Source organism: Furipterus horrens, unplaced genomic scaffold (genome assembly GCF_987537825.1).
Source record: "Furipterus horrens unplaced genomic scaffold, mFurHor1.1.pri manual_scaffold_3, whole genome shotgun sequence".
In the NCBI taxonomy this organism is placed as follows: Eukaryota; Metazoa; Chordata; class Mammalia; order Chiroptera; family Furipteridae; genus Furipterus; species Furipterus horrens.
The window spans coordinates 167,143,457-167,158,263 of record NW_028327173.1 but is presented as its reverse complement, the minus strand read 5'-3'; the positions used below and the strand labels follow the sequence as shown (position 1 = coordinate 167,158,263).

At 38.3% G+C, this 14,807-nt stretch overlaps 1 protein-coding gene across 1 annotated transcript in view; it reads right to left on the bottom strand.

Annotated features, from left to right (window-relative positions):
• TRIP4 (thyroid hormone receptor interactor 4) overlaps positions 1–14,807 on the bottom strand; it is a 52,859-nt gene that overhangs the window by 26,423 nt on the left and 11,629 nt on the right. The window contains exons 5-9 of the mRNA XM_090272029.1: positions 13,650–13,728; positions 9,346–9,475; positions 7,845–8,060; positions 4,232–4,358; positions 835–1,019 (exon numbers count right to left, since the gene is read on the bottom strand). Of these exons, the coding sequence (XP_090128155.1) occupies positions 835–1,019; positions 4,232–4,358; positions 7,845–8,060; positions 9,346–9,475; positions 13,650–13,728 (737 nt within the window). The remainder of the gene's footprint in view (positions 1–834; positions 1,020–4,231; positions 4,359–7,844; positions 8,061–9,345; positions 9,476–13,649; positions 13,729–14,807) is intronic.

The following is a 14,807-nucleotide window of genomic DNA, read 5'->3' as shown; positions in this document are numbered from 1 at the left end:
GAAGAAAAACACAAACATAAATATATATTATGACCTCATTATGTAACAGTTTGCATAGGAAAAAGAATATAAACATTCCAAAATGCTAACAGTTGCTGTTTCTACGTGATACAAGTTATAGGTGATCTTTCTTTTTCTAGCTACTTTTCTGTATTTTCCAATATTATATTTACATTTATAAAATTTTAAAAAGCCTATTTTAAAAAACTGATTTGAGAAGAAACATAAAACCATGGAACTGTAAACTGTTACTGCTATCACTAACAGGTACGACTCAATTCTATTATATACCTCTACTATTCCTCACTACTTCCCTCATTTTTTGTAGAAAAGGAATTTGTGGTAACATAGTTTCTTAGTATGGTTACTCAGACACATCGGTAGACAGACAGGAAGGAAGGAAGGAAGGAAAGGAGGGAGGGAGGAAGGAAAGAGAAGCCACAGTTAGGCTAGTATCTTTAAAAAATAAATAGGTATTAAAATTTTTGAATTTCAAATATGATCAAACCATATTTATTGAGTGGTATAATACAAAGGCAATGCCAAGAGAAGTTTTATCAACATACTTCTTCCAAAGATGAAAAAACTGGTATTCTATTCTTTGTTATGATTAAAATCCTTAGCCATTTTAACCTGTTTTTAAAAGCTATTCAGTAAAAAAAAAACAAAAAACTATTACCAAATCAGTAATATGGATATATCACTTAAAATTCTATGTACTCAAGAGTATTCTAAATCATCACTAGATTTGGAAAAATAGATTCCAATCCATAATTCTAAATCAACCTTGTCACTGTAAAATCTCTCACTACCAAGACTCATTTCTGTTCTTACCTTTTAATCCCTCTGACAAGCAGAGAAGCCCAGGGCTGATGCATAGAGAGGCACCAGCCACCATCGAAGCCTTCTTGAAATTCTTCGTCCTGGATTCGCAACTGATGCCGGTATAAGTTGAACTTTTCTGATCCTGCTGAATGGAAAGACTTCTTCTGGGAGGCTGCACCTGTCTGGTCTATCCACTACACAGGAAGAAAATCAAACACACAGTTCTGAAAAGGGAAGAACCTGAAGTACATGTAAAAAATGAGATGAATGCTAATAGTGAAGAAATCATAGTGGGAACATATTCTTAGAGCATTTTATCGCATCTTTGTCTGAAACAGCCAAAAATGCGGGAGAAAATATAAATTCAGTAGGAGCCCCAGGTATGAGAACAAGGTCCCATCTTAAAGTATAATTAGAATGTTGAAATCTCCATACAAAGCTTTCGAATTCTAGCAATGGCACAACTATCAAACCAAATAATTGATCTGTAATTATTTCCACTTTGTGCCTGTTAATATTACACATTGGATGCTGGACAGTTTCCCAACATAAATCCACCGGCCAAATGAAGGTTCAACATTTTGGTCTGTACATTCTTCATGTACTTAGGGTGCAGGATCACATGTTGGAACCATGATAAAGTCAAACAGATGTCAGGGGCAGCAGTTTTGACTATTGGGTGCATTAAGTATTCTCTTACCCTGAATTGAATAACCTGTCCCCTACAAGAAAGGATGGCACACAACAGAAACAAGGGTCCCATCATGTAAAGAGAATAGAAAATTACAGGGTACAGGTAATTATAGGAGACTGAAGAGTCCTGGCAGTAGTTCAGTCAGAGAATGGCAAAGGTTAATGTTTCTTCCATCTGGAGCAAGAAGACTGAGTGCTCCGAAATTTAAGTGGGGGAAAGAGGCTTTATTGGGATGTTGAGGTTGGGCTTAGTTGTCTTAATTTTTTGACTTTTTATTTGGTATAATTTTATAGGGGGGAAAATGCTGGAGTGGTAGTCTAGAAACTTTAAGTAATCATTTAACCCCCAAAGGTTTCAGTTTTCTCAACTGTAAAATGATGGGATTGGACTAAATAAATCTCTTAAGAATCTTTCTGCAATAATATTTTATAAGTCTAATTAACTGTGTTGTATCTTAAAAAGAAACATTTAAATACTTAATTACATGAAAAGACATAAAGTAGCAACACATATAAAATATAAAAAAGATACCGTTCTTGTAGTCAAGAAATTTACAATCCTAATAGAAGACACATAAATAACTATCCAAAATATAAGCCAGAATTGAGTAAATAATACACAGGGATATAAGCCCTTAAGTGGGAACACAGAGGGAGAACTAACTGATACAACACAGGGGAAATAAGTGATTTCAAAAAATGTTGGTATTTGAACAATTCTGAGGCCCAAATTCTCTGTTCTATCTCTATTACAATTCTTATTTATATTATGTTTCTCTATTCTCACAGACATTTTGCTAAATTAATCTTTTATTACCTTTTTTGTTGAGTTTTAACTAACAGTTTTTATTTTAATTGAATTTTCCCATTACCATTTATCTCCCTTACACCTCCACCCCCCACCCCAACAATCTCCACACTGTTGTCCATGAGTCCTTTTTCTTTTTTGCTCTATCTTATCACCTTTCAATAATACTATTATAGAGCCTGCTAAGTGGTCTCCTCATCTACATTTTTAGCCTTTAAATAACTCTCTATTGCCCGACTAGTGCTACAGCACTAATTTAGGCCCTCAGCATCTCCCCACTGTGCTACTGCAACAACCTTCTTAGCAATTTCCCTGCTTCTAGTCTTACTCCTCCCTCCAATACATTCTCCACACAGGCATGGAAGTCAAGCCAACCTGCTCAAATTCATCAAGGCCTCTTCTTTGCCTACATTAGTATAAAACCAAACTCCCTACCATGAGATATAAAGGCTTTCACGATGAGATGTCGCCTACTGTACTGGGTTAAGTTGTATCCCCCCAAATTTATGTCCACTCAGAACCTTACTTGGAAATAGTCTTCGCAAATGTAATGAAGTTAAGATAAGGTCATACTGGATTAGGGTGGATCCCAAATCTAATGACTGGTGTCCTTATAAAAGGACAGAAAACACAGAGACAAAGACACACATAGAAGAAGGCCATGTGAAAACAGAGGTAAAGGTTAGACTGACACAGCTACAAACCATGGGATGCCTTGCGGGCACCAGAAGCTGAAAGAGACAAGAAAGCATTCTTCAGTAGAGCCTTCAGAGGGAGCATGGCCCTGCCTGCACCTTGATTTTGGTCTTGAGAACTGTGAGAAAATAAATTTCTGTTCTCTTAAGCCAACAACCAGACCTACTAGTCCATTTTAATTTCTAACAATACTTAATTACTTGTAGTTCTCCAAACCTATAATGGTCTCAAACTGCTGAGGCTTTGTACATGTTGTACCTTCTATCAGGAATTCCCTCCCCAGATCTGTCTTCTTGGAAATTCCTATTCACTCCTTAAGTCTCCTCTCATACACTTCCTTTTGTGACTTCTTTGGTGGACACAGGAACTCTCTCCTAAAGTCCTATTGTACCTATGACATGTGCCCATCATAGCAATTACCTTAATGAATTATAATTATTTGTATCCAGACACTCTTCCTACTAAATTTGAAGTCCTTAAGGACAGGAGCTGGGTCTTTTATCTTTTAATTTTCCAGCACCTAGCAAAGAACCTGGCACATATATACAGTGCTGATGAACAAATATTTCCAGTTAAGCTGTTTAAAGCACATGCTCTGATTGCACCTCTCTGTTAAAGAACCTCTATGGCTCACAGTTATTTACAAAATAAAAATATGAAAACTTTGTAGCTAAACATGTAAGCTCTGGTTCTACCTACCTAACCCTACTCTGTTTCTCATAATTCCTTTTATGAGTACTAGCTAGTTTGCCTAAATTCACTACTACATATATATCTCCCAAGCTTTTGTGTACCCATGCTTTATTCCTACAGTTCATTGTACCTCAAATATTTTTTCCCATCATCCCCAAACATTCATTTTCTTCGTATTTACTTTTAATGAATGCCAGCTTCCATATAAAAGCCTCTTTTATTCCCTTCAACTGGAAGCAGTCTTTCCCGCCTCTGGTTTCCACTGTACTTTATTTATATCTCCATTAGTCTCAGAGCTACTTATGTAATCTTTTCCCCGACGTGTCTAGGAGTTCGTTGAAGATAGAAGTCATGTCTGGTTGATCACTTCCTGCTGTCCTTGTACATAGCTGATATTCAATGTACTTGATAGAAAAATAAATAACAACAATGAATATGTGAATTAAGGTATTAATGTAAAACATCATTCTATGGGACTAGACTTCTCTCATTATCAGTTGAGAAAGGTCCACTAACCTGGGGAGGGGACTGGTACAGGTTGGGATTCACCAGAATTCCCAAAGGCTCTTCAGAAGATCTATCCAATTTGGTCAGTGGTTGGTTCAAGGTTCCACTGGCAATGGCCTGTATTGTCTCATCTAGTCTGTGGTAACAAACCAAAGTATGCAATAATTGGTAATGTTCTATGCTCACAACATCCTTACCACCAACAAAAGAAAACCTTCTACAGTAATAAAATTTAAAATTCAAAGCAGGGTTCATGGATGACCTCCTTCCCTGCTCCCCCCCGCCCCCAACTTCCTTCTCTTTACTCCAAGAACCCTAAGGAATATAAGTTAGTACAAGTTCCAAAATGCTAAGAAAATAGGTAGGGCACACTACAATCATTCATCTGTTTACCCAGATTATAAAAACTACCAGAATTAGAAAAGTTGCCTAGAAATAGTCTGACCCACAAAAGAGTATTCTCTGGCAGCCTATTTACTCAACACATTCAATTATTTCTCTGATCACTCAGGAGTCCCTCTCCACTCCTCCATGCCAATCTGAATTCTAACCTTGCTTCAAGGCCCAGAAGTTCTATGGAGGCCCTCTACTGGCTCCATGCAAAAGTGCTTCCTCCTTTCTCTGAAGTCCTGTAGCACCTACTACTTAATCATCAGATACATCCCATGGTCATGTTTGCTATGACTATTTGGCTCTAAACCTATGTGATAATTTTCATTTGTGGAATTAATTCTACTAGGTAAGTAAGAGATCATAGGCCCTGCAGAAAACATATCTTATTCTGTTCTATGCACTACATCACTTGATGCTTTACTCTATGCCCCTGCTGGATGCTTGACCAATGTGGATAATGATAATTCTGAGGCACAACATAATGAAAAGCTTCTACCAGTAGAAAAGGCTGAACCTGACCTTGAATACAATTAAAGATAGTTGTTAGGAACCTCTTATATGCAAGGCAACTTAAAAGGTATAGAGGACATGGCTCCTGCCTTCAAAAAGCTTTGGATCTAATTTGCAGGTTTAAGAGCTATATAGATGATGAACAAAACATGAGAGAATGTAATTAATACTATGAGGCACAATGCATCTGGTGATTATCTTATCATCCCATGTGCTATACTAAGTGGGTTCAAGAGAGAAGTAAATATTTGAAAGGCAAAGGTTGGGGGAGAGATTTCCAAACCAAGGAAAAAGCAAAAACAAAGGCATGAAGCTTAAAAAAAAAAAAAAAAAAAAAGGAAAAGAATTTGAAGGAAGAGGTGAGTCCAAAAAGGGGGTGGGGGGCAGTGGGATCTGAAGGAAATAGATTTAAGACACAATACAGCGGTAAGTATATCCAGAACTCCATAATGTATAAAAGAAATAATACAAATAGCTAATCAATACATTTTTAGACTGTTCAAACTTACTAGCATACAACCAAAGCATAGACATGTGAATAAAAATTATGATGAAATACCATTTTTCATATGTCAAAATGGCAAATTTTTTTTTTAACTGTTGAGAAGGGAATGAAGAAACTTGCATTTGATATCTGGTGTGTAGCTGATAAGTCAAAAAGTATGCACAATTTAAATTCTGAGATACTGCCCAATTTCACTTTTAAAAGACTGTACTTTTTTTTTTATCAGATACAAAATGATTTTTATTGGTAAAGCATTCCATTATTATGGAAAAACTGGAAAATACAAGTTAATAGAAAGAAAATTTAAAAATTCTTAAACTCATCACTTAGAAATATTTTCCTTTATATTTGTGTGCCATATACATACTAGGTAAAAACAAATAGTTATTTTGAATCTAGTTGTAGAATTTCTTGTGGGGAGAGAATAACCTTTGTTTAGGAAAATTCTATGGTGGATCTGCCAGAAATGAAAGAGAAAAACCAAGGATTGGGCCTTATAAAAAAACTACTGCTTCAATATTCAATAATTTCCAGGTGTGTGTGTGTATGTATGTGAGGGGGGCAGGGGAGAGAGAGAGAAAGAGAGAGAGTGAGAGAGAGACGGGTGTGTCTTTTTCAAAACAGAAAACAGGGTGAGATCTCTATGTGCTTTCTTTTCAGTACTGTGCTGGAGCCACTATGTGTACCTCTTGTCAACTCTAAGTGGCTGTAATGGCAATTTTTTTTCAATAGACTTTATTTTTGAGAGCAGTTTTAGGTTCATAGCACAACTGAATATAAGATTCAGAGATTTCCCATATACTCCCTAACTCCACACATGCAGAGCCTCCTCTATTACCGACTACCCCTCACTAGAGTGGTACATTTGTAACAATTAAGTCAACCTACAATGACACATCATTATCACCCAAAATCTAGTACATTAGAATTCCCCCTTGGTGTTGAGGCTATAGCATTTTATTATTATTTATTTTATTTGTATTTATTTTGGGGGCTCCCTATGCTCCTCCTTCTATGTAGTTGTGTGTGCCTTTATACACATACATGCATACACACTCATATATATTTAATTCAGAATTAGGGCCGGCCCTCTGCTGTATAGTTCACGCTGGTTGTTTTTCATGTCACATGAACACACAGGACAGTAGGCACCTCAAAACCTAATCTTGCTTGTGCCTGTTTATCTCCTAAAAAGGCATCCAGCTGTAGGGTATATGACTATCTGATCACTAAGCTGTACACCTGAAAGAGGCTGTACCATTTTAGTACTCCTATCCACAGTAAAAGATTATACAATATTACATACATTTTATTTCAGACAATTTAATGTTTAAAAATGTTTAATAATGTTTAATATTATGTTTAAAAATTTGCACTTCTTTGATAACTAGTTGAGCATCTTTTCAAACGTTTAGTGACTACAGTATTTGCATTTCCTTACCTGTAAATTGTCTATTGTTGGCCTTTATGCATTTTTCTACTGGATATTTTTTGTTGTTTTTTTTTGTTGTAATTTGCAGGTCTTTATATAGTATGGATATTACTCTTTGACTATTAAAAATGTTAAAAATATTTCCTCTCAGCCTGGTACTTTTTTACTTTATTTAAAATATCTTATGTCTTTTTGACTTTTGGGTTTTATATCCTGCTTAGAAAGAGATTTATCATACTAAGGCTAACTATATTCTCCTATATTTCTATATTTCTTTCTGATCCTTTTATTTCTTTTACATTTAACTTCTTAGTCAAACTTATCACAGAATGATTTTAGGTAGAGATCTACTGTAGACTTTTTTATAAGATGGTGGCCAATCATTCTATCATATATTTAATTCTTTCCTTACTGTTTAGAAATATTATCTTTATCAATTACTAAATTTACACACATACAGACACAAACTCATGCACATGAACAACGCAGACACACAGGTCTCTTTCTGGATTCTGTTGTTTCACTGACCTAGTCCTGTGCCCAAACTGTACCTCATTGTTTTAAAAACAGTTATTTATAAAACTACAGTAATCATCTAGTAGGACAAGTTCCCTTACCTCCTCATTTTCAAAATTTTCTTACCTTCCATTAAATGTTTTTATTCCAAATGAATATATTAATTTTTTTAAATCAACAAAAATAACAGATCCATTACAGGGGGCAAATATTTTACAGTCAAATCATCCCCTTCTTTCAGACCCTTTCTGCTGCTCTCCACTTACTTGCTATGATACTCAGCTAGTGGATTTTCATCTTCCACGATCTTCCTGCCTGCAAAGTCAATGGTGATCTTCTTTGAGAGCCGAGAAGCATGTCGAAATTCTCTCAGTTCCTCCTCTCGCTTCTGCAGAGTTTCCCGCTCAATTTTGGACAACCACTGGTTAGAATCACTGGCAAAGTAATCTGATTCATCATCAATTACTTGGGTCCTTCGAATGCTAAAAAAAAGAAACAAAGAAGGCATGCAATTAGGTCACTTATTGACAAATAGGGACTTGATTCCTGGGAAACCGTTTCAAGGCAGCTCACTCTTATGCTGTTCTAAAGGTTATTATATCAAATATGGATGCCCAAGAACGTTCTAAAACCAAGTCAAGCTCCACTTGGTTCCTACCTCCTGCATATAATTTATCCCCACTGCAGGCTTGGCTCAGCTTCTAAAACTAATCTCATCCTTAGGCAGGAAAAGACAAAGCACCATAATCCACTCTCCTTCTAGCTTTCTTACTACTCTATAGTCTTCATCTCCTGAAAACTGGGCTTTTGCCTGGTTTTGTTGCATCTGAGTTCATGCCCTGGCAGCTTACTTAATACAGGGTCCCTCTATAGTTGGAACCCAGTCTATTCCTGCTAGGTCCAATTGCTACCCTTTCCCTTAGAAACTGGCATTCTAAGCTGGACTCTCAGTCCTATGGCTTACTCTTTGGATACCCTACTACTCTACTACTACTTGGCAGTTCCCCCTGCCCAAATCTCCAGTCCCTCACTAATACAATGGCCAATCCAAGATATAATAATTAGGCCTGTTTCTAGGATTATACCGACAAAGAAACTGAGAACTATAAGAGATCTTGATGATCCACTCTCTCATGATACAGATAATAAACCCAGGGCTCACAGAAGTGAAGTGACAACTCTAAAGTCACAAATGAACTAGATTTATGCATAATTATAAATTTACAACATACACAGACATAGGGAAACACTGAAATCATATTCATATATTGATTTCAATTATTCAGGACTCAGCTGGAATTATAAATTATAAAGTAGGCTGAGAGAGGGAAGTTTAAGAGGTCTCAGGAGAAAACTGGTCCTATACGTAAACATAAATAACGAAAGTGGTGCCCTTGAACACATCAGCAAAAGGGTAACTTCAATAGGGAGAGATCCTTTTCCAGTTTTTATTTATCAAGAAATGTACTGCATTTCTAATTCTATTTTCAATGTTAAGTTCTACTGAGTAGGGCTAAAAGTGATATTTAAAGGATTAGGAGTAAATATGGAGTTACAAACCTTGTGATGAGCTTACTTAAGGAATAGTTTTCAAAGTTATATCTCATGTATACATAGCAAGCAGTGTGGCAGTAGTATGTTTGTCTAACCAAAGGATCATAATGCCAGGGATAGAGTGAGTTACCCGGCCAGGGCCAAAATGCTTTAATAGGCAGAATCTGTAGGCTAGCCTACTTCTTAGCATTTGTTATTCTAACCACATCATACCTAGTTCTATCAAACTCTAACAGTTTGTCTTTATGCTTGATAGCCTTCTCCAGACCAGACTTAAGTTGCAATTCTTGATGAGGAAGAAGGTTCTTGGTAGAGATGTCCACCTTTCCAGAACTCTCTGTCCCTGAAATTCAATAAGGAAATCAAATGATGTCAGCCTATAATACAAATTAATTGTTAACACTATGCAGCAAAAATAAAATATCGGAAGATCTGGCTCTATTCTGATGACCAACAGACTTCATTTCAATGGAAAACAAACAAGTACACAAGCGGTGCTTGACACATAATAGGTTCTCAATAAACGATAAGCTCTATTTCTTCCCTTATGGAAATTTGGATCACCAAGGGTACCAAACTATTTAATAACACAATATAAAATGCCTTATAAATAAAAAACTTTATTGAGTTGACTGAATAAACATACTTCTACATATCTAAACTAAAACCTAAATGATGGAAGAAAAGAGAAAAAATTACAGAAAGGAGATAGAAATACTGAGAACTTACTAGATGCGAAGGCACTAATATATATTTTATTATTTAATCCTTACAATAACCTTGTTAGAAAGTTTGTATTATCGTTGTTTTACAGTTAAGAAACTAAAATACAGAAATGACAGACATACTGAGTTCATTCAGAAATTACAAAGTATAGAACAAAATTTAAACTTAGGTCAAAGTCTAAAGCCCACATTAATTCCTTGGCTAATGTGTTATCTCCTTTGTGAAAGCATACTACATATATATATCCCAGAAAAAAGAGCCATAAATTATGGTAAAATGGAAATTACTTAGGAAAACAACTAGGCTATAACAGCAGCTGACCTACTTATTTACATAAAACTCTAGGCCTATTCAATAACCTGTAAATTCTTTCTTTTAAAATTTAAAGAGAATGAGAATGAGAGCAAGATAGAAAGACTGACTGATTCTTGTATTCTGAATATTAAAAAAGCACTTAGATGCTCTAGCTGGTGTGACGCAGTGGAGTGAGTGCTGGCCGGTGAACCAAGGTTGCCAGTTCATAGCCCTGTCAAGGCACATGTCTGGGTTGCAGGTCCCCAGTTGGGGGCGTGTGAGAGGCAACCAACTGATGTTTCTCTCACACATCAATATTTCTCTCCCTGTCTTTCTCCTCCCTCCCCCTCTCTAAAAGACAAATAAAATCTTTTTATTTTTTCAATTTATTGATGTGAGAGAGAGAGAGAGGTCAATTCATGAATTCATTGGTTAATTCTTGCACATGCCCTAACTGGGTATTGAACCTGTAACCTTGCCATAGAGGGGCTATGCTCTAACCAACTGAACTACCCAGTCAGGGCTAAATAAATAAAATCTTAAAAAAACAAAAACAAAACACACACACTTAGAATTACTTTTTCTCAGAATTATCACCTTTAAGAAATGCTAATTTAAAAATATGAAGACCTATTCAAAACTTTGAAAAAAATTTTTTAAACTTTTAAATGTCAAAACTCAATAAAGAGGAACTCTGGGCTGGCGGATTGTTAATAATATGGCGGCAGGAGCTGCCTGGGCATCTCGAGGAGGCGGTGGGACCCACACCTGGAGGAAGGGTCTCTTTTCGGGCTAGCGTGGCGGCCGCTGTGGACCCAGACGTCCGGGCCGGTTGCTGAATGAGGGGAGCTGGGTCATTCCCGTGACAGTCCCCCCGTGCCTTCCGCCAGGACCCGGGCCGGCCCGCCATGTCCTTCTTCCGGTGGAAAGGTAGCAGAGAGGGTGCCGGGGGGAGCCTGCCCGGCCTCCGGGACAGCGGTGGGGCTGGTGGTTTTGCAAGGGCCTCCTATGGGGCAGCGGCGAGGCCCGTAGCCTCCACGCAGATGCCCCTGGCGTGCCTCGCTCTGCGCATAGACTCTGCAGGGAAAGAGAAGGCGGCCTCCTCGTGGGAGGTCATTGGGGGAATTGCCCGCGGATCCAAAATCGTTTGGACAAATGTATGCGAACTAATGCCTGTTTGCGTGAGAATCACTTTTCGGGCGTGTGTTTGAGTGTGTGTGTGTACATGTGAGTGTGTGTGTACCCTGTGGATCGAGCAAAAGGAAATTCCTTTAGTACCTTGTCGGGGAAATTTTCTGACTTTTCAGAGTACTGAGTGTCCCATATCTAAAAGCAACAAGTGAAAAAATTGTTTCCTTCAACTACTGCTACTTTGCAGTGTTCCTTTTTTGCAGGGAGGAGGGGTCTGCTGTTCCTAAAATCACATTACTGATTGTTAAAAGTTCCCTATTGAAGACTACTTCTTTTGATGACTTAGCAAGTTTACTAAATACTAGAATGCTAACTTTAGTTCTTTTTCTTGAATTTTATTCTGTTCTTTCATTTGAGGCATGTTTCTTTGTCTCTTCATTTTAGCAGCCTTTGTGTGTGTATTTCTATGTATTAGGTAGAGCTGCTATGTCTCCCAGGCTTCATAGAGTGGCTTAAGGTAGTAGTGGTTCTGTAGAAACAGCCTCCCCAATCACCCTAGCTGGGCATTCAAGGTATGCCCCATCCATGTAGGCTGTGTACACTCTCCTCTTATAATTGAGTCATGATTGCTGTTGGCATGTCAATGGAAGGGATTTACTCCCAGGCCTCCAACCACCATGGAGGATGAGCTGTGCAGGAGCCCACCCCCCAGAGCAGGACTTACTTCAGCAGGGTTCTGCTGCCTGCTGAGTCCACCCCCTGAGAGTGTAGCCTGTGGAAGTGGTTGGGAGGTGGTGCTTCAACATAATCTGAAGCTGTCCACCAGGTGCACAGTCTCTGGGGCCTCCCAGGAGGTACAGGCCAAGGTCGGCCGCCATCTATGTTCTGCTTGGGACCAGCTGGCATACCTACAAAGTGATCTGCAGATGGCTGCTACTTGTGCTGGGTTTGGAGATGCCCAGGCAAGGCAGAGCTGCAACACTGAGCCCGGCTGCTGCTAATGCTGGGCCTGGGCCACTTAGTGAGAGGTATGAGGCACAAAGACCAGATGCTGCTGGTTTGAGAGATTTCAGGAAAATTGGAAGGATAAGCCAAGATAGGCCATTTGTGTGGAAAGCTACTGGAGACAACTTGAGTAGGCCCGAGAGTTGGATGGGGCGGGACCTCAGGGAATCACCAGGACAGGGTAAGGAGAGGCAGGTTGATGGAGTCTCGGATATGGCCCTGTTCCTGCTGACTCTGCAGGTAAAAGGGCTCATCAGAGGAACAATGGCTTCTAACTACAATTTTGTCAGGGAGAAAGCTGCCACCCCTTCAGCTCTCACCCTTTTCCCAGACAATTCAGTTCCTTTTGTGTATAGTTCTGGTGCCTTCCAAGCTGCGGCCCCAGTGCTGGAGCTCAGAGGGAGTGAGTCAGAATAAGTCTGTGTGTGGGCTCTTTAAGAGGAACTGCCTGGGACTCTTTTAACTGTTCTCTATCTCCCTCAGTCTCAATCCCTGCTGGTTTTTACAACAAGAAGTTATGGGACCTTCTCTTCCAGGCACTTGAACACTGGGCTGGGGGGCCTGGTGTGGAACTGGGACCTCTTGCTCCTCAGAGGGACCTTTGCAGCAAGATATACCTCCCAAATTTTATTCACCACATTTGGATGTGGGACCAGCCCATTCCAAGAATCTGCCAAGTCTCAGTGTAGCTTCTTCTTTAATTCCCTAATTGTAGGACTTGAGTCAGCCGGATTTTAGGTGGTTCTGAATGATCGTTGTCCTGTAGTTTAGTTGTAATTTTGATGTGGTTGTGGGAGGAGGGAGTACTGCCTATGCTGCCATCATAATGGCAGTCCTGTAATTTTATTTCTTTATTGATATATTGATATTCTCTACTTGGTGTGATACTGTTATCTTAGTTTCCTTTAGCTCTTATGGTTTCCTTTGCCTGAGCTTCAGACACAATTTCTATGTTAATGTCTTTCTTTTCCGGTGAGTGGGCCATAATTTCTCATTTCTTTGGATGCCTCATAGTTTTTTGTTGAAAAATGGACATTTTGAATATTAGTATGTGTCAATTCTAGATATCAGATTCCTTCACTTTATTAATTAGAATTCTTCTATAAGAAAGAGCTGTCCCTTTTCCCCCATTTTGTTAATTCAGTATATTAATTTTACTCATTGGGTTAAAATCCATCACAAGTATTAGTTTTCTTAGTCAATGTTATATAGTTTTAATAATAATTTCTTTAAAAATGCTTATAGAATAAATGAGTAAATAAACTGCACCTTGCATACCACTATATGAGAAAGAGGAAGAACACAGAAACAGCAAAATGTATCCATCGCCACAATAAGCCAATCAGAAGAATAGTGCCTACCTGACAATAGCTTTCTGAGCAATTTCTGGCTCTTGTTTGAGTCACGTTGTAAAATATCCTGTTCTTCGCGAGTACATACCTGTAAAGTAATAAAAGTCACATGATCCAATAGTTATTTATGTTATTTGCCTGATATACCTAAAAAGTAAGCTTAAATTACACATCAGCTATGGCAATAAAAAAGAGAGACTGTTGGCGCTTTTTTATCCAAATATACCAAAAAATATATATTCAAATTTTTTGCCTTACTCTATTTCTCCCTTCTTTCATGGACCATACAAAACACTGATCTCACTGCAAGTAACCCTGAATGACTTGGTAGTTTTAAAAAATCTAACCTGCCCTGGCTGGTGTGGCTCAGTGGATTGATCAGCAGCAGCCTGTGAACCGAAAGGTCACCAGTTTGGTTCCCAGTCAGGATCATGCCTGCGTTGCAGGCTAGGTCTCCAGTTGGGGGCGTGCTAGAAACAACCAATAGATGTATTTTTCGCATAGTGATCTGTTTCTCTTCCTTTCTACCTCTCTCTCCCTTTCTCTAAAAGTAAATAAAATCTTTAAAAAATTTTTTAATTAAAAAAATAAAACATAAATAACTCTAACCTACTTTCAAAGGTGAAAGATTTGCCATCATTGACAGCACTGCAAAAAATATTCAATACTTTTCTTTAAAAAAGCCTTCCAGACTGGGAATCAAACCAGTGACCTTTCAGTTTGTAGGCTGGCACTCAATCCACTGAACCACAGCAGCCAGGGTGAAATTCGTATCTTACAGGAGAAATTATACGCGGATACCTTATTATAAAGAAGCAGAGAAAAAAAGCAAATTACAATATCACCAGTGAAATCTAGTCTAGTTTTTGTACTATATTTTTTTCTTTGCTTTTGAACATTATAAAATAATGACTATTAAGCAAAAAAAAGTTTTGTTTATTATAAAATCACTGCAGCCCTGGCTGGATGGCTCCGTGGGTTGGAGCATCACCCTGTGCACCAAAAGGATGGGAGGTTCAATTCCCAGTCAGGGCACATGCCTGGGTTGCAGGCCCTGTCCTCAGCTGAGGGCAGGCGAGAGGCAGCCAACTGATGTTTCTCTTTCTATTTGTCTTCCTCCCTCCCCCTCTCTCTCTAAAAATAAAGAAATAAAATCTTTAAAAAAAT